The following is a 21556-nucleotide window of genomic DNA, read 5'->3' on the forward strand; positions in this document are numbered from 1 at the left end:
TTCTGTTGCACAAATGCGTCTCTTCATCAGCCTCTAAAGGACACATATGTACTTCAATGGCAGACAAAAAAAAGTAATGTATGCATATTCTTTTTTGTTTGGAAAACCAGAAAATACACAATTCAGATCTAATCCTATGCTTATGTCTTACAATGGTTAAATTAAGCAAAGTCATCTCAGTGTCTTTAACAATACACACAGAAAGCAATAGCAAATGTTCTGCATCAGGGATGAGTAGATGTGGTACTTGAGGTATGCATAGTTAGCCATTCCACCTATGATCTTAATTGCATAACTAAACTAATTTTTTAGATAGTCAAATCACCCATTTCAGATGTTAACCTGTCACTAATTTATACAAATTCATAAAACCTGAAGAAATCTAGTTCTAGTCAACTTAAGCTGTCTGCTCTTATTCTGTACTGTAGACTGAAAGGAACTGAAAGGCTTCAGGTGTCTTGGAACGGATTATAAAAATAGCACACTTTGCTGCATACAATTAACACATTCATGATAGTCAATACTGAAGTCAGCATAAGAAATTAAGTGCACTCACATTGCACTTTAACTTCAATTTTGGCATGTCAGAACACACATTGAGGCAGGTATAATTTTTACTTGTAGCTTACTTTACTGATTTGTTTTGTAAAACTGAGCAGGTGGGTCTAAAATACACCCACCTGCTGTTTCACTTGACAGATTCCCTCAGCATTGAAAGCCTCCAGGCTTAGCTGTGTAACCAGCACAATCTGCTGGCTTTCTTCCATCACCCCAAAACAAAATGAGTACAACAAGAGATCAAAGCAAGTCCAACATAGCTTTTTACAACTGGAAAAGCCAAACCAAATTCTTCGGGATATGTTATGGCAACTATAGTTCCTTTTTTTAATACGAAAAAGGCAAATGTTAGTGTATCTTTGTTTTTAATCAAAGACAACCTAATGACCAGGCAATAAGACTGGAAACCCTGTGGGGGACATTCTGTTTTTTCAAAACATAGTAGAAACAAAAGCTAAAAAAAAGTTAAATAAATCAGTTCAACATTGAAATTGCTATTAACAACATGAAAATGGGAATGCTTTTGTAGGAATCATAACATTTTCCTTGCTGGCTGGAAGATTAGACTTGTTAATACTCCAATATGAACAGAAGAAAGAACATTACCTTAATGTTATAAAGAAACTGTTAAACTGCCTTCAGTGACTTCTAATTTGGCACTGATTTTTTATTTTGGCTCACTGTTGAATTGTTTCTGTGAAAATTTATATGGTATAAATTCTTAAATGAGATAAAGTGCATTTTTAATTCTCACTTTAATTCTCACCTTAGCCAATTTGTACACATCATTCAACTGTGATACATCTATTGAAAACTAACCACAAAACAGTGTAGGTCTAATGGGTATCTCTCAATAAAACAATAAAACTGCCACCATAAATCAAATCTCTCAGGATAACCTGTGACACTTGCTTAATTTGAAATAAACTCTTTTAAAAGACAGCTGTTTCAAAACACACTGTTAAAAAAATAGTACCATGGGAACCACAATAAGAAGATCACAATACTCCCTGATCCACCCAAACAATGTTAATCAAAAATAATAATTTGTCTGCATGTCTGACCTACTCACTAGTTATTATAATCCTTTATCACTGAACATCACTTTTGAAGTCAAAATTCAAAGAGTTATGTACCGACAGTATAAACATAAAACTAAAGTAATTAAGTAGACAAGCATTATTAATTACAGGATGCAAAAAGTAATATTTTTCAGTTTTCTAAGAAGATAATATTATTACAATTATGAGCCAACTGGAAAAGGTTGATCGACCAAAGTATAGACCCAAACAATTATAAAGGATTTTACACATCTGTTATCGACAGCACAGGATTAATAAATACTCAGTTTGAAAAGTCTTGCAATAGCCTTAGAATACTGCTATGATAGTTTTGTCATTCTATACTAATATAACTAATTTGAATTAATTTTCTGAAACTTCCTATAGAAATCAGCCCTTTATGATCTATTGTGCAAGGTATGAATTAATGGTATGAGATGTAACTAGACACAAGAGATTAAAACATATTTCCAAACTACAAGTTAGAAACCCATATCTATCTTAACTATTAAATACCAGTTATTATACATGATAGTCTATACTGATCCCAATCCCAGTTTTAAAAATCTTTATTGTGCCAGAGGCAGATGTCATTTTAAGACGTCAGATATTGGTACTTTTTTCAGATCACAAATAAAAAACAATACTTGTGAAGCAATAAGAATTTGGGTTACCTTCTGAATTTGTGTAGTACAGCATTAAAGAAATACTTTTACTTTAAACCCTACTCCCAGATAGCCAAAGTCATTTGTGGTTTCTAGTAAAAGATCAAAAGAGATGGCAAAGCATATTAAATTCATGTAATTAAGCAAATAGGATTAAGTCAAACAGAGTAAAGAAGGAACACACAAAAGTCTCTAAGACTCTCTAAGGCAGGATTTCACAGTCCTGCACAAAAGATATACAGTGCCTTGCAAAAGTAGTCAGTCCTTTGCATAGTTTTCACATTTTGTTGCATTAAAGCGTTCAGTCATTACACTTTGCAGTTGCAATTTACATTATGTAAACCACCTACTCCATACATTCAAAGCAAAAAAAAAACAAAGACATACTGTAATTCTACAATTAACATGAAAGGAAAGGGGAGTCATAACTAGTTATTTTGGCAAACCAAAATTAATTTAGGTGATCAGATTCACCTCAAGCTACATACAGTATGAAGTTGCTTGGCCTTTGTGTACAATAACGATGGTTCATATGATTGCCGTAAGGCCCTTCAGTGAGGTAGTGAAGAACAAGGACCTTTCAAAACAACTCAGGGATGAAGTTGTTTAAAAGCTACAGAACAGAAGAAAGGTATACAACTATTTACAAGACCCTTAACATCTCTTTGAGCATGGTGAAGTTGATGATTAAGAAGTGGAAGGCACCCAGGCACTGGCTAGATGAAGCTGTCCTTCAAATTGGACAGGAAACTGGTTAGGGATTGAACTATGAGACCAAAAACAACTTCTTAAGAGGGACAGAGTTCAATGGCAACATGGTGGTGGCACCATTATGTCATGCTGTAGCATCAGATATTGGGAAGGTTGTCATGACTAATGGGAGCATACAGTAGATGGAGGAAAATGTGATAAGAAAGTGAGTGGCCCAGTCAAAGTCTGTACTAGAATCTTTATGAGAATCTGTGGAAAGACAGTCTGATAATGCTTTCCATCCATATTCTCCAAGCAGCTAGAGCACAAGATCAAATGTTTGAGCAAATCTGCCAAAAATGGACAAAAATTACACTAAGCTGGTATACAAAGTTGGTAGACACTTACCCAAAATAGACTTTAATTTCTGACAAAAATAAGCTCCCACCAAATATTGAGTTCATAGGTATGAAGATTTATGCAATCAACATATTTCAGTTTTTTTCCTTTAGTTTTTGCTACAATTACTGCATTTTATCTTCTCTTTAGAATTCTTCTGTTTTCTGCAGTCAGGTTTTTAAAAAAAAATGTGTATGCATCATTTTTGAATTTCACAAAATGGGACACCATAGGAAGCGTCTAAATACTTTTGCAAGGTATTGTAAGTTAGTAGCTGTCACCTTTAAAAGAGAAGACCAATATACAGTATGTGCACTAATATTGGTCAAACCTATACCACCAGGATCTATCTTTATGTATTCTATTAAAAATACTTATGCAACACAAATGCTGAGCCAAATCAGGTGAAACTGTGCTGCATGTCTAAGTTATATTAGCCAAGCCAGTTTCATTCAGTTAACTAAGTTGCTTAAATGCTATCATATGGTGCTTTTCTCGTGTTTATATCAATCTTGCTGGAATATCTCTTAACCCTTTTAAAAACTAGGACAAATTTGACCAACCTCTCAAAAACAGACAAACAGTAAGAACTCCAAATATATTTATACAGTATTTTGTCAAAAACGTAGCCAGTCAAAGTTCTATACTGAACAAGATCATTGAATGATGACTTTCTGATCCTCGTGTTAGGAACATGCAGAATGCTGCTATGTGTCTATTTTCACTTGTATCACTTTACTGTTCACTTTTGGTTTCAGTAAGGAAAACATCCTTGTCACAAAACTATCCCACTGAACCAGAGGCACATTCTCGCAAACATTACTTCACAATCATAAAAAAAAACAACGGTTACAGTAGGGTTACACTTCATAATAATGTTTTTTATAAGGCCCCTTTTATTAAGAAAGAGAAAATCTCAATCTAGCTTCACAAATTTCAATTACTCAGTAATTAAAACTAAAATAAGAAACAAGGTTATTTGTTCATACCACATTTAAAAGTACAAAGAACGGTGCAGTTTGGGCAGTGGATTTGTCTTCAGGGGATTACAGTTCTTTAGGTAATGCATCTTAAAGAACACAAAATCATCTTGTTTTTTTACCATATAATTAGCCCCTGCTTTGTCTTTTGTAGCTCCCTACTCGAACCTCTTCGGACATTAAAATAAGCCAGTTTTTTATTGTCTTTAGATGTGATTTATAAATCACTTACTGTAGTCTTTAAAGTAGAAGCTCAGGATAGAAAATGGTTGTTTTATGATGTCTGAAGTTTACCACTTAATAGTTATCTACTGGGTAACTATAATATCATCTTTAACGTACCGAGAAAAGAAATATTGGTTATGGTAGGTTGTAATACATTGCATTTTAGATATTTTTCCCTTTACGTTGAAGCTCAGGAGAAATTAGAACATCCACAGGCCAACTAGCTACGGAATAAAACAATTACAAAATCACATCCTTCTGAACGCATGCAGGATTTATGGCATTAAACCACAAGATGCAGATTATATTCCCAATTTTAAATCTCAACCCCCTCCCCAAAGAAAGCAACTCCCAAAAGAAGAAAATGAATAGTCAAATCTGAACTGGAGAATGAGTACACTTTCTAGATTGCCTGAAATTCAAGGACTTTCAATTACTTCTGTCCTTTATTTGGGGTACTTTCTCCTAATGAGCTCAATCAGTGACCATCCAAAGGAGGGAGGTTTTGTGAACTACAGTATCTAACAGCAATTAATCTCCATATACACACTGACCAGATTTTGGCAAAATACTTTCTCATGGCATCAGTCTTCTGTCAATGATTTCACAGGTCTTTCTTGTAATTTATTAAAAAGGGAAATCTTTAAAACTTATTTGTAGTGCAAGTTTTCTATTAATCATATTTGTTGCTACTAAAATCGAGATTCCATTACCAAAGCTTATTTTCAGTAATGCCACCTAGTGCAGACACAGTATTATCACTTCATTTTGATTTTGACTGAAAAATGAAGGGCTGAAGTGTAGCACCTACATTCTATACTAGCTGGCCAACAACACTGCAGGTCAAGTAAGGAGGAAATGAGGGGGAACTTTAGAAAGGCCAGATTGAACAACATCAAAGTGGAATTTAGCAGGACACCAGGGTTAACTAACGATACAATGTCATGGATTCATGGGGACAGGACTTACTGTCATTCAATAGCGAGGCACACCCTCACTGCTGCTGCTGTTGTTGTTGTTTTAAGTCCAATGTAAAATATGCCAGGCACCTACTTAATCAGCTTTCCATCTCTTTATTGGTAGCCTAATGGACTTATTCATAGTTCATAAGCACAACCCCCACACATTGGCTGAAAAAGCTCAGCATTGTTTTCAGGATGTCTCTGCTCTGGCTGAAAGACTGCCTTTATATACTATGGAGTACAGAGGAAAACAGGCTTTGTGAAAATGATATATTGCCCTGTGTGCAGTATAGAGCATGTACTCTATACAGAGACCCTCAGCTGTCACGCTGAAATATAAAGCTGTAGTTTTCATGCCTCTGCTGACTTTGTTTCTGTGCTTTCATGTCAAAGCCATTTTACCAATGCCATTCCACTGTCCTTAGGAGTCTAGGGGCTTTCCCCTGAGACATTCTGTCGCCCTCCCAAGTCTATGAATTTCACAGGCTTTTGTGCACTATCACATTACACCATTGTGGAGAATGGGGGTTAAATGGTGCAGTTCCACACCACTAAGCTGTACAGGTTACTCAGGGATTAGGGAAATTCCATTGATTGTCCATTAATGTGTATCATTTGGGTTTCGATTAATCTGTATAAATATTTAATTACTTTTCCATTTCAAGGGCTTTAAGAGCTTGTGTTGGTTTGACACAAACTATGCTGGTCAATGCAGCTTCTTACCACTTCCTGAAACTGCACTACAGCCGCATAAAGGAAGAGTACCACCCAAGGGAACAGCCCCCGTATCATGCCATTAATCTCCCATGCATATGGTAAAAAAAGCAATTCCAGTTACCAGGTGTGAAACACTCTGAATTAAAGTAAACAAGACTGTCTCTAGTTTGTCATCAAAAAGGAAAATACTGTAGCTATGAAATAAATATTAATCATTGTACAACCTCTTTTCAGGCTGCTAGAGGATGGAAGTTTAGTCCACAAAAATCAAACACTATTTTGTATTTGTTTTCTAGGTCTTTTAAATAGTAGGAGATTAAACTAATATTGTCTTTTCTTCTGATGTTCAGTATGTGTCTTGGTAACCTTACTATTTATTTCCTTTAACGGTAGAACTTTTAAGGTTGGTCCAGACTTTAGGAACTTTTAAGTTGCAACTCAAGAGAATTGTTCTATATAAAGAAAATGTTTACAAATGGTTAAGCCACTTCTAAATGGTCATTTTTACCTATTCATTAGCCCGCACTATGTGTTCGTAATCCTATTTTGTCTCCCTGATGAATAGATAAACCAACTTCACATTTGAAATCCTTTAACAAATTAAATGTGATCTCAGATCACTGTCCATCTTCGTGTTTTTCATGTTTGAATTATTGTAAGCAAACAAAATAAGCATTTACACATTTGTTTATTTTATATAAATTGACTTTTGGAAGAAAAGGCTGGGCCTGGTTCCTAACAGGGTTTGAGACTTCAAAAGAAAATCAGATCATGCAAATTATATGACCTCTTTGCAAAAAATGGCAAAGTAAAACTACTATAGAACAGTGAAAGATAGCAAGATGGCTATACATTTATTAGCCATCTCGCTAATTCAAGTGAGATGACAAGATCCCAAGTAATTACTTTTGCCTGCATATAAGAAAGGTTTCTCTCTCCCCTAACAATGTTTTAGCTTTTGCCGTTTAGACTTGTTTACATGAACCCTTCCCGAACTTCATTGTTCTGAATAAAAAGCTTCTTCCACTCACTGTGACAATAATTACTAAACCACTAGATATTGTTGCAAGACTGGACAGAACTCCACTTTTGAACAGCATTTTGGGCATTACTGTTTTACTTCTGGATTAATAAGCCATTTACTTGCATAAAATGAATGAAAAATAAATCAAATCATTAATCTCTACAAATCTGAGTGGATGATTAAATAATACAGCTTGACCAACACTAGATATTCAACACATTGGTGTCTTACTCTAATGGCTTGGTCAGGAAATTATTAAAATACTTTTGATTCAATTAACTTACTGTATACTCCAGCATTTGCTCAAGGTTTCTATTTATTTGGTCTAATGTAGCAATTGTAATGAAAACCAGGCACATTATAATAATAGCCACAATTATTCTCTTTTTAACATTTAGGAGAGAGTAACACAGTTTTCCAGTCTTACAGAGACATAAGTCTATGTGCAAAGTATATTATTTTTAAGAAGTACCTTCATTATTGAGTTCTTATAATTAGCTCCTGCTTTATATAACTTGGGCAGCTTTTGAGTGGTCAAAAACATCAATGAATAAAACTGTTCATTAGCATTTAAAACATTAGTTATTTTAACATTTTAAAGTGTCTTTATCTAGATAGTAGTTCAAGCAGGTAGCTGCATCAGCATGCATAGGCTGCAAAGGAACAATTGAAGGTTTATTGCATGCTGAAAAGAGAAGAAAAGAAACAATGTTTCAGCTGTGGAGCCTTCATCAGGTGTGAAGACTCCACAGCCAAAACATATTTCTTTTCTTCTTTTTTCAGCATGGAATAAACCTTTACATATTCATTTATCTAGAGAGTGTGCATTACTTGTAAGTGAAATTAATTTGCAATTTAGAATACAAGATCAGCCTTTTTTTGAAGATCAAGGGTAATCCAGTACAATTCTTTGGTACTGACCCCTGGCTGCAGAGATTTGTTCTGTGAAATGAATTAAAGGACACCTTTTAATTTGACATAATTTTGATGAAATACAGATGTGGATCAAGAAGGTATCTATTTTCATTTTACAAAGGTTAGCAAAGTTAATACGTACTTGGTGTCATTCAGAAGGAACACACCTCGCATTAATAAAATATCTACAGTATGTGACAACAGAAGACTACAAGCTTTATATGTATATAAATAAAATGTTTATGTATAATGTACCAAAAGGCGAATTGCTACTTAATAAAGAAATGAAGTCTAAATACAAAACAATAAAATAAATACAAAACAATAAAAGGTAAATTATTAACATTAGAGACATTCAGCATTACAGAAAGATTGCAATAGTGCCAAGGGATCAGCAAAGTCAGTCTGAGGCATTTGTAAAAGGAAACATCTGACGAAATGGAAGCTCTTCACTCAAGCTTTTAAGCCTATTGCTTCTCCAAATACAGAATACTTAGAACGGTTAATTATATAGAAAAGAAAAGGTCCCTATTGGCATTGGTGGTGCCTACAGTAAATGTTGTAGAGAAAAGATTGTTTATTTAGGACATTCTATTCCAATGGCAGGACATTAAGGCCATTGAAAAACTTTACTCTGTATTGCTATACAGTTTTATATTTAGCTACAGAGGTTTTACATTATTGTCACATTTGTACTAAAGGCCAGTACATATCCTAATAAACAAATTCACACAGAGAACATCTTATATCATTAGTGTCAATGTATTGCATAAGGTACTGAGGGTTCTCTAGAGACAACCAGTAAGAGTAACAGATTTAATCTAGTTGTTTGTGATTGCATCACATTGTATAAAGGTTTTCCCACTAAGTTCTATATCTGCAAAACCAGCAAATTGTTCAGTATAATTAATTTCAAGGACAGGCATTCGGGAAGAATTGATAACTGACCAGGGCACAAGCATTATGTCAGGTCTTCTACATAAACTTACCAACGTATAAGTATTAAAGCTTTGTGAAGTAATACCTGGCATCCTAGGGCAGACAGCTTTGTTGTGCAATTCAATCAGACACTGAAAAAATATTCTGTTTGCTTCAGAAACTGGTAAAAACTGGGATGGGTGGTTGCCTATTTTTTACTTGCATCCAATATTGATTCAAGGGACAGACATACTGTATGCCCAGCTAATGTTCTCTCTTACCAGAACAATCTTGATCAGGAGCATGTGAGTCTTGTGTTGTCAGTGTTACAGGCCTCTGCTTGTTTCAGTTTCAAATAGTTCCAAACAGGATCGTGATTGGTTGGACCTGAAAAACTGGGAGGGGCAATGTTTTGTGTTTAAATGTGCCTTGTCACATGTTACTTGCTATGTGTCTGTGTGTGTGTGTGGGCGGGTTCTATTATAGTTCTACAACAGTATGTAGTCTAAAATAATGTAGAGAAAAGAAGCATCAGGCACAAAACCTTTCACTCAGCTATAGATGGATAATGTTCTTAACAAATGCAAAGTGATATTCAGGAATATCAAAATACAGACGTCTGTACAAGTTAAAATCAGGTCAATCACAGGTTTATCTCCCTAAAACCCCAAACCAGCTTCTCTCAAGTTTTTCATTACATACTCTGTGGAAAACACTGATCGGTGGGTTTCAGTTTCACCAGGTTTTGATATTTTGAATGCTTCATTTATTTCTAATAAATAAAATGCCACTTTTATAATACAAAAGTGTAATTACTTCCTTTAACCCACCTGCAGACAGTGTATCCTCCCCACACACTGCTCACATGACCAATCTATAGGATAATATGCAGGCACAACAGCTATGATATGACTAATCATGCTACCTATTAAAAAACACTGATGAACAAATTGTAAAGGTCACTTGCATTGTGTCAGTTATGAGCAATGAAATACAAGTCTTTGTACTCCATGGCACTCACCAGCACTGAGAAGCACAGATATCTCGGAGAGTGTCAGAGCAACCTATGAGTTTTGAGGTTGGAACCATAATATAGAACCACAACAGATTCTGGAATTGTGGTTACCGGCTCAAATGTATCAGAGTCCACACTAGGTCTGCGCTGAGGAATACAACAGTATAAAGCTTTACAGCTGTCACACATGGAGACATCAGAAATACACATTTCTTCTCACCAGCTACTGTAAGTGTGGATATATAATAGTGTACTAACTTTATCTTAACTAATTACAAAGCACAAAACCTATTATTTGGCAGGGCTGTTATTATGGATTGCTTGTCAACGTCAAAGAGTTGAAACTCTTGGTAGTTTTGTCTGGGTTCACAGATTTGTTCTATTTATAACCTATGGGATCATAGTGATCAACTGATTGAGATCAACAATTTCACAAATACACACGCCCTGCACATACAGTACCTATACTGCTCCCTACTGTGGGTACAGTCCTAGAAAAATACTTTGATTCCCAATTTTGTTAAAATACCGCATACTACTTGAGAAGGAACAGGCAGTCAAAGATGCAGTGGCATACACTTTGTCATCTTACATTACTTTGATTGGTGATGAACATAAAATGTCTAATTTGGGAACTGTTCATTCTATTCTGCTAAGGCACTTTTTTTAAAGGACATGAGCACAATCACATAATTAAAAGTCCCTCTTTATAGGATGTCCGCATAAAATAATAATAAAGATGCAATGGAACAGATGAACAGAACCTGTAGCTAAATCTCTTCATTGTCAGAATGAAAGACTTCAATTAGTGCTTTCATGTCAGACTTCAAAAGCAAAGTGGCTTACTTTGGTTGATGCTTGTTGCACTTGACAGAAACTGAACAATATCCCCTCATAGGGTGAGCTATGGAAACCTTAATAAAAACTACACTAAACATTTTTGCAGCCTTCGTTGTCTTCTTATACACAAACAGCTAAATCAATTAAGTGTTATGTCAATCAGAGGAAGGAGAGAAAAAAAGGCAGAGGTGGTTTAATCCTTGATTAAAAAAACACAATTAGAGATGGGTAGGAAAAAGTCAAGCTATACCTTTTAATGGATACTTTCTAAACATGTATTAAGTATAATTGCACAGCATGCTGGAGACATGCCATGAGCTGCTCTTCTATAAGTGTTGTAATTGGAAAGTGTTTAAAAATAAACCTTTTATGTCATGCTACCAAATTAAATATAGGTTAATTACATAAAATAACTTTCCAATGACTTTGCTGGAATGCTACACACTTAAATCATCTGGACATACATGTATAGTCTTATAAACAAATCTTAGAAGAATAATACATCCTTCCATTATCAGAAAGTCTCTTTTACCTGGTAAGTACTATTTGAAATAATATAAAGTCTATTTGAAATGAAAATAAGTGGATTATGTACTTCGTCAGAACAAACATTTTTAAAAGTTCACCTGTCATTGCCAAATGAGAGCTACTGTATGGCGCTAAATATCACCTGTCATTGAAAAACGAGAGCTAGGGTGGTGAAGATTTCCGCTTTTCAGAGGTCAAGCAGAACTGACAACAGTAGACATTTAGTTTCTGTATTGCAAAATGTGATGGATATGTAAGTAGAATGTCTAATCTGGTCAATGATCATGCTTAAATAGGTGGGACATACAAAACAGCTGGATTAATAGTTTACGTTTACAAATGCTAAATGGCCACTGTAGAGCAACACGGTGACATAGTTTTACCCTAGAATACTCATACTGCAATATGTATATAATAATAAAAATAATAATTGCTTACACTTATATAGCGCTTTTCTGGACACTCCACTCAAAGCGCTTTACAGGTAATGGGGTCTCCCCTCCACCACCACCAATGTGCAGCATCCACCTGGATGATGCGACGGCAGCCATAGTGCGCCAGAACGCTCACCACACATCAGCTATTAGTGGGGAGGAGAGCAGAGAGTAATGAAGCCAATTCATAGAGGGGGATTATTAGGAGGCCATGATTGGTTAAGGCCAATAGGAAATTTGGCCAGGACGCCGGGGTTACACCCCTACTCTTTTCGAGAAACGCCCTGGGATTTTTAATGACCACAGAGAGTCAGGACCTCGGTTTTACATCTCATCCGAAGGACGGCACCTGTTTACAGTATAGTGTCCCCATCACTATACTGGGGCATTAGGACCCACGTGGACCACAGGGTGAGCGCCCCCTGCTGGCCCCACTAACACCTCTTCCAGCAGCAACCTTAGTTTTTCCCAGGAGGTCTCCCATCCAGGTACTGACCAGGCTCACACCTGCTTAGCTTCAGTGGGTTGCCAGTTGTGAGTTGCAGGGTGACATGGCTGCTGGCCTTATTTATAATACAAATAAGAAGCATGGCAGTTAGCACTGCAGCCTCACAGCCCCAGAGTGACAAGCTGTTGGATCCTGTGGAGTTTGCATGTTCATGGATTTTCCCCAGATGCTCATGTTGGGTTTAACTGGTCATTCCAAATTGCTCTCCAAGAGTCGCAGAAACGGAGGAGCATGATAACAAATGTACTTACACTGGATTCGTTGACCTACAGTTCTGATTCTTATATATATATATTAAAGGAGATACTAAAAAGTAATCAGTGGCTTTTATTCTTCAAAAGCAGTGTGTCATCCGGAAGAAAAATAAAAAACCCAGATATAGGAGAAAGCAGAAAAGCAATGTTCAGTATACTTCATCATCACGCTACACGTCTACAGAAAAGCAGACGTTAATCGCCTGTCTGTGTTATACTGACATCAAGTGGTAAGAGTGAAGCAGTAGAGACGTTAAGTGTTTTCTAATTTCCTTATATTAACCGAAGAAGCTGAATTATAAGGTTGTAAAATAAAAACGTATATTTGTATGGGAAATAAAAATGAGACAACGAATTTGTTTTACCATATGTTTCATTAAGTTTTTCCCTTAATTCGGCCGTATCGCGTTTATGAAAATCGCCTATTCATACTTTATAAGATTTCATACTTTATACTGTACATCCAGATGTCGCAAAACGCTGAAGATGAAGCATTTGCTCTTACAGTTAAGTTCCTATTTAGTCAAAAGTGCTTGCATATTCTAAAAGCAATCAGCTATCAGATAAAGATTGCTAATAAAAGTCAACCTACTGTATACTAAAAAATGAAATGACTTAATCAGTTTAATACTCATCCAAGAGTATATATCCAAAATATATCCAAGAATTGCCTGATAACTCGCTTTCTAGTCAGCAGGAAATAGAATGCAATTCAAAAAGCTCGGACGGCTTTTAACAAATCGTTTAAAAATTAAAAACTCGTGTAGCTTAGAGGGAAATTATAACATTATAACAATTAAAACATTTAATGCGTCTCTTACAAAAAATTCAAAAGGTTTATCAGTTTGAATATCTTTTTTTCCCCCAGTAATTCCCCAGTTGGAACACTCTGCGAAATCAGCATTTTATCTACAAAAAGTTGATGGCTTGTCACGCATTACCTTAAATATTCTTCGTCTAGAACAGTTGTTAAATTTTATTCAGCAAACCTTAATGTACAGAGGGCACCTCTTCAATTTTATAGGTCTTTGGAGTTAAAGCTACACTCAAAGAGCAATACAGTACATGTGAGTGGACTGAATTGGCATTGCTAGATCTTAAATTCTCTGTACACACGTGTATATCTGTATTATACTTCCTAGACCGAATAGCACTTAAGATTTAAAAGCCCAGTTTCGAAGTTCTAGCCCATCTCTTGCTTACACCGACAATTTTTCTGATCAGTCCTCAAATGCGTACTTCTGCAATTTCGCTTCTTTTTGAAAATAATTCCAAACTGAGGCTATTAATGTTATGGTACCGTAGGTACTGGATAAAACGCAGACAAATGCAGTGTAGTAACAAAACACATAATATTTGAATACCCACCTGATGCACCGGCAAATTACTCGAGTTAAAATAAAGCGCTACTCTTTAATGTGGCAACAGCAAATCCCAAATTAAACGTTAAATTATTGGTGTACTCAAATACAATATTGCGTATTTCGAACACACCCGAGCGTGCAAATTTGTTTTAAGCTTTCAACCTAATTGTACAATTAGTGCAAATGCTTGTACGAAAGTTTTTTCCCCGTTCTTTAACCTTTCTTGGGTCTTCTAACTGGCGTTTTACCATCAATGCGCATTAATCGGAGAATGCAATAACTCAGCTGAAGACTGCAGCTGGAGATCGTTAGAAAAGAAGTGCGCAGCTGCAAATCTCAGTCTAATTAAGAGGGACGACGCACATTCAATTATCCGCAGGATGACAGCTCCGGACTCGCCACGGCAGAATTTGAAGCACTCTTAAAATAGCTCGCCTTTCCCTGCATTTTCAAAGCGTTGACAGCAAAGTGCCAAAAAAGCAAATACCTGTGTAAATATTCGCATTTTTTTGGCTCGTCACTGACAGGAAACGGGAAACCAAATTCCATTATGAAAACCTCTAGTCACCCCTGGCAGCTTGTTGCAATTTCAGGCGATTCATGTATTCAAGCGCAAGTCGGAATTTTTTTAAAATAAAGGATGTTGCATTTCCCGAGCTCACAGATTTCATACTGTACACGAAGTGTTACCCGTGCACGTTTCTTAATTATTCCCGTATGCAACTGCCATGCACCTTAGTTAAGAAATTATGCAAGAGGAGATCAGATTGTACAGAGTATTCTCAGTGTGATGAATCAGAATGAAATAACTTCTCATAGCCACTAATACTGTATGCCCAAAGCTTCCTACAGCTATTTTATATTTACATCTGTTGTCAGGTCCTGGATAGCGATTTTTTTTAGATTGTATAGATAACCTTAAACATTCAATGCACAGAGCTCTGAAAAGCATTTACCTTCTCCCAATTAAGCAACGGATTGATTTCAACAAGAGCTCCACCATAACCCAGAGGATCAGTGCAGTGGATAATTGCTAAGATACTACAAGTAATGAATTTACAAATCCCACCCACCTCTCTTTCTAATGCACACTTTGTACCTATCTCTTTGCATATTTGTCTTGCTTTTTATCCCACCTTTGTATGCAAACCATCAGTTATTAACATTGGTGGCTGTGAACCCTGGTTCTAGGAGACCCCTGGACTCACCCCAGCTGAGTCCTTCATCTCCAAGGATGATAAATGTAATTGCTTGATTTTGTTTTCTGCCTGCAGTCCTTGCTTTCAATAATACACTAAAGTATATCATTTCCATAACTTCGCAGTCTTTCCTCAACTTAATTAACATGTTGCTGCATTACTTTTTTATTTATCTATGATCAATGATGATCAGAGGTAGAAATCATAGAGTATTTAATTTTGCTTCTTGCTTATGTCTAATTGTTTCCACTTAATACTCCTGAATGAGGGGTGAGCTGAAATTCAGGAATTGACACAAGACTGATAGCAATCACAAACCCTGATCAACTGATCCGAAACAAGATTTAAAACCACACCTAAAATAGAAAAATGAAAGCAACCGACCTTTGATTAAGAGCTTGGTCAGAGGAGACATCTGCCCCACACAACCAGGGTTGATCTGAGTTGATTTACATGAGTAAACATTACTTTAATTCCTTTATTTCAATAAATTATCATCTACAAGGATGACCTGAAGACCCATTTAATTCCTGGAACAATATGAATGAGCCACCATGATCAAGAGCCCACCTGAGATTTGAACCCACCACCCTCTTATTCAGACAATGCAATACACAGCTATACAAATGGGGGTGTTTTTTTGGGGATAAATCAACACTTTCATTCAACTATAACGACCTTTAAGCATTGGCATTATAGAACAATTAAGTGGGACATCAGAAAGAAATACTTAAGAAGAAACTAAAATTGTTGTCTGGCTAGGGACACCCAGATTCGTAAAATGTGACCACACTAAATGTAACACTTGGTGTACATAACCAAGATCTTTCAAAATGACACAGACAGGACTTTTAAAATGTTTTTTGTACTAAAAAGTGGATTGTGCCACATAGCTATATTGCATATGTTTATTTATATTGTATGCCAGACGTAAAAAAAACCCATTTGCAAGACAGTGAAGACCAAAGGAATGGTCAGATCAAACAGTTCATGTTCTGATCAAACACGTACATTGGTAAGCAGCCAACAATGGCTGAACGTCAAACATAATACCTAATCATTACTAAAATAAAGAGAAAGTGAAATTGGAACAGGGCACATTTTTTACTGACACTATTTCATACATCATACATAGGTAAAAGAAAAAAAACAGTACTGTCTTTGCTTTACAAAGGATTCCACTCTTTTATAAAAGCATAAGGAAAAAAAAAGTGTGCTTATGAAAGCATTCACTCATTAAAAAATTCACAACAGCACAAGTCGACATGGTACAAGAGACTACAGAGTCTCTTCCATGCAAGTCACTTAACGGAAAATGGTTTGTCTTCAAGACTAAAACAACACTTCACAATTGGCAATAGCTTCTTCTGACAGTTCCTTTTTTTCCTGGAGAGGTTCTAAGTATTTACCTCACAGCATTGTAGTGAAGAAACAGGAGTCCGCTTGTGACATCTGATTTACGCAACCAATATTTCTCATCAACTGTCAGGACATATTTATCCTTTCTTCATAGTCAGCAAAAGGTGGGAAATAGTAAAATATCTGTTGACTTAAAAAAATATGGTTACATACAATGGCCCCCCAAAAATATAACAAAGCATTAAAAAAAATAAAAACAACGAAGGCCCCCCTTTAAGTCATGAGCAGCTGGTTTAAAAAATAGATACATATTCATTGAAGTTTAACAGTTCTTTTACATAAATTAAGACTGTACTGATCCTAGTTCGTGAGCCTTGCCCGTTTTAAGAATGCAGCAAGTAGGGCACAAACTAACAAAGCACAAATTCTCATTAGTATTCATGGACGAGATTTTTAGTGTACTAAGTAGAAAAGGACAACAGGTGTTATTCACCCACAGGAAAGAGACTGAACAGCATGGTCTTAAGTAGTACATCCAAAACAGTCTCAGGGATCCGCACACAGTCCAGGATCTTAATCCAAAGAGCACCTTGTCACTTCTAAAAGTTCAATATTAGACACAAATTAATTGATCTTGCACCTAGTAAATCAAAATGTGCAATGCTCTAAGTGCGTCTCCTGGTTTGTGTAAAAAAACAAATCAGCAGATTGAGCACTGCTAAAGAGACTTGGCAGAAATAGGCTACAATCTTAACTGAAGACAGTCTACCCTCTGCCCTCTACCTTTTTTATTTTGTTTTTCCGGATGTATTTCTAGAATAACCAAAACAAAACCTCCTGTATGGTAGATAACATTAGTACTGCCAAGAACGAAATTCTGTCAAAAGGACTGTGATGCTTACGGGGAAATAAAAAATACTTTCAGACAATAATCACTTCTGGCAAATCATTTCTTCCTGAAGCCACTGAAATGTATCCATTAAACTGGATCACAGAAACAACTGCACAAATCCTGCATAAGATATTTAAAATAAGTTTAACGTTGTAAAGAAGTACAAGTAGTTCAACCTCCTGGAATAGTTTTCAATCATAAAACAATGAGGAAACTGAAATGCTAACACTTTACTAATAGAATGTAGAGTTAATTCAATTTATTTTTTAAAATACCTTGGTCAGTTTGTAAAATTTCATTTTTTCCTGTTACCTACAATCCCTCTCCCACCCCCATTCATTCGTGTTTCACAAAATGTAGCAGCACTTCCATTTCCCTACTCTCTCACAAAAGAAACCAGCTGCGCTTTTCAGCTCTTTAAAAACCTGTAGTCAGTCCTTGGTTCTTTGACACTACAAAAACGACTTTAAGCAGAGTCTCTGACGATTACAACAACTAGATGCTCCTCTTCCAACTTGCCCAAAGTCCTCAGGGCTGCGTGGAGGTACTGCTGGGAGAATTCGCAGGGAGGAAAAGCGTACAACATCCCGGTGAAATCGCGGTCCTTAGGTCCTCCTAAAGGTAAACCAATCACTCCGGCTGCCTGCTTATTCCTGAGGTAGGTGACTAAATTTCGGAGCAAGCGTCTCTGCAGTCCAGGCTCTGGGGGAGGCGCGTCTTTGTCGAGGGGACCCTGAACCGCAAGCAGCACTGCATAGCCATCCGGGACGCCCTGCTTGATGCGGCGAGTCACCTCGTCCAGTTTGGGCTGGTCCAGCCGCAAGCGCTGGGCGATCTTCAGCTGGCTGATTTTTCCGCCCGTGGCGTGGTCTTTCAGGAGGACGTTGAGGATCCCCGAACCGCCTTCCAGGAGGTGCATATTGGTGGGGAAGCAGCTGTTTTTGAGCACCAGGGAGCCGCGCCACGCCTCCGGCAGGGTCTGGGCGAATTCAGAAAGGGTGTTGGGCTTTTTGGTCTCGGATTTGGGCTCCTCTGCTCTGGACTCCTGCTCGCCGTCACTGGTCCGGTGGTTGCGCTCCGGCTGTTCCGCTTCTTTCTTTTTGTTCAGCGGGGGCTCGTCCTGGGAAGGCCTGTCCTCGGCCGACGAGTGACGGCTCCCATCGGGAGTGGAGCTTCCCCGGTCCTGGGCCTCCGCCGCCGGATCGGAGGGCCTACGACTGCTCTTGTCGGGGCTGCGGTCAGGAGACGTCCCCCCGCCCTGGATTTTGAGGCGCCCCCGGTCCTCAAGGGGACGCTCGCTGGACAGGCTCCTGCGCTTCCGGCGCTCCTCCCACGTTTTGCCGGGGGCCCGCTCGACATCCCGCTCCCCTGCCCAGCGCTCCCGGCTGCGACTGCGTGCCCGGCCCCTGCCGAAGCCGTCCAAGTTGTTGCGGCGGTCCAGGCTCTTCGAAGGGCTGGTCCAGTCCCTGTCCGGGAAAGCCCTCTCCCGTTCCCGCTCAGCAAAGAGCGCGTGAGGCGGCGTCCGGTCTCGCGCCCTCAGGTCTCGCTCCAGGCTCCGGTGCCGGCCATAGCTGTCTGGGAGGAGGTCGTAGTGAACTGGCAGAGGGACCGGAGGCTGGTACTGCTGAGGGTAGCTCCGGGTCTCCTCGGCTTTGGCGAAATCAACTCGGAGCCTCCTGTCCGGACCCCCCAGGGGAAATCCACGCATCTGGGCGCAGGCGGCCTGCGCGGCGTCCAGGCTCTCATACTGGATGTACGCAAAGCTGTCGCCCTTCACGTAATCAATAGTCCGAATGCTGCCAAAGCGGTCAAACTCCCTGGCCAGGGCTGCTAGAGACGTACTGGGACCTAGACCCCCCACCCAAAGCCGGGTGGTGGGGTTAGCTTTGCCGTAGCCGATTTTCACAGGGTTCCGGCCGATGACTCGGCCCGACATAGCTACCTTGGCCCGGTGGGCCATGTCCAAGTTCTGGAATTTAAGAAAGGCGTAGGCACCCCCCTGACCACGAGCCGGCCGCTTAATCACCACCTCCTCAATGATCCCGTATTTTTCAAACCCCCTTCTCAGCTCACCCTCTGATACATTATGGTCCAAGTTGCCAATAAACAAGTTCCTTGTCGCCCTTTGATCATCTTCAGGCATTAAATCCTCTTCAGGCAGCTGGTATGTGTAAGATCGCCCCCTTTCATCAAACATGCTATAATAGTCTAGAGCCCTTTCCCTTTCTCTGCTCAGCCCGAGTCCATCCACTGCATAATGCCTTGGTCTGGGCTCTCTGACGTTGCTAGCCCCTGGAGACAAGGACCTCTGTCTGTACTGATAGCTGCCATGCACAGGCACGTAGCCCACTTCTGGGGGAGTGCAGCTCCGCCTTCTTGGATAAACAGGCTCAACTTTAAGCGGCCGATCGTAAAGCACTAACCTGCCTTTCGCATGCCTGGCTTCCTTGGCGTCCTCGGGATGCCTGAAATTCACATAAGCGATCCGTCCAAGCTCCGGTGTGTGGGAAAGTTTGATGCTGACGTCTCCAAACTTTTTAAACTCGTGGAAAAGCCCGTCCTCCACATGCTCATCCGAGAGCTGGGAGCCTAAATTACTGATGAGCAAAGTCTTGTATTCCAAACTACTGCCTCCTCGACCCCCACTCAGAATCACGTCAGCGGCCACTTTGCTCTTGGGGAGGGCAGCTGTAGTCCGGAGAGGGGGGCGGCTATTAAGCCCGAGGTCATGATGATGCTGTCGGTGGTGCAAATCAGCCGTACCGCGGTCCTCTCTAACTCTGGGTTTTTCTCTCTCTCTGCTCCGGCTGCGGGCCTGATGTTTGTGATAATTTCTGCTCTCAGAGATTAGAGCAGAAAGAGGCGGCGCTTGGCCATCTTCTCTCCGACTGCCCTCTCGGTCCCGATCTCTCTCCCTGATCCGTTTGGCTGTAGCTCTTGCAGGACTGGAGTCCCGCTCGGCCTGTCTCTTCATGGTTTTTTTTTAAATGATGTTCAAACTTTTTTTGTGTGCCCTCCCGAAAATCGGTTTCTTAAGCTCCTTACTCCGTTTATTAAAATGCAACGCGCACGAAAAAAAAATATATTTTTAAAAAACACTTAAATTATATACTAGGCAAATGCATTCATTTAGACTAAAAAAATATAAAAATTAAAAACAAATCAGCATCAGTGATCCTGCACCTCACCGGCCATCTTGGACAAAAGGAATGTGCGCGCTCCGCCGGTGGGAGGAGCTGGCGTCGACGCTGCCGGGGAAAGTTGCCATGACATCACACGCCACCCCCATCATGTGACAGGGGAAATGGATGTGTGCGGTAATGTGGACAGGTTTTGCACCTCGGGTCATTTCGGAACACATTTCAATAAATATATTACGCAGAAAGTTATTGCACTAAAGGAGCCTGCCATTTGTAAATTAAATTTACGTTTACTTTTCTATAGACTACGTTAAATTATTTTTTGGCAAACGTCTCAATGGGTAAGATGTAATATCTTCAGTGCTATAATGAAATTCAAGAAATGATTATGCTTGAGGGGTAATTTAAATATATATATATGTCTGTTCAAGAGTAACTTTATCTACTGATAAATGTTTTTCTGTAATGTATCTGTTTATCGTGAGAAATGGATGACGTCGGTCGCCTCGACATAAAAAAATAAAATGATGCGAGACAAAATAATATTTGATATCATAAAGATGTATTTCGGTCTACGTTTAGTAGTGAAATGTTTTTGTATTTTCTGAGGATTTCATAAGGTGAATTTAAGAAACTTTAATAGTGAACGTTCTTCGGGATTAAAAAGTACAAAGATTCATTAACGTGTGTTTTGAAACACCAGCATATGTTAGGAGTACAACAAAGATACCGTGCCGTGGAAATAACATGGTACTGTATGTTGCATTATAATAGTGCTTGCTTAAACCATATGCGTGTTACCTTTCAAAAATACCAAATGTGACTGCTGTCCATTTGTCAAAACAGCTTATATTAACAGGTGAATGTGCACGACACGTGTGCAATAGCAATAGAAAACACTGCCAGTCT

General features: G+C 38.6%; 1 protein-coding gene across 1 annotated transcript; it reads right to left on the reverse strand.

Moving 5' to 3' along the window:
* Positions 1 to 16341: 16341 nt before the first annotated feature.
* On the reverse strand, positions 16342 to 20727 carry rbm15b (RNA binding motif protein 15B). The gene has a single exon (XM_088636647.1). The coding sequence runs from the start codon at positions 20479 to 20481 to the stop codon at positions 17974 to 17976; it is 2508 nt and encodes an 835-aa protein (XP_088492773.1). The 5' UTR covers positions 20482 to 20727; the 3' UTR covers positions 16342 to 17973.
* Between the last annotated feature and the right edge of the window lie 829 nt (positions 20728 to 21556).

Source organism: Lepisosteus platostomus, chromosome 6 (genome assembly GCF_059453375.1).
Source record: "Lepisosteus platostomus isolate fLepPlt1 chromosome 6, fLepPlt1.hap1, whole genome shotgun sequence".
Taxonomy (NCBI): Eukaryota; Metazoa; Chordata; class Actinopteri; order Semionotiformes; family Lepisosteidae; genus Lepisosteus; species Lepisosteus platostomus.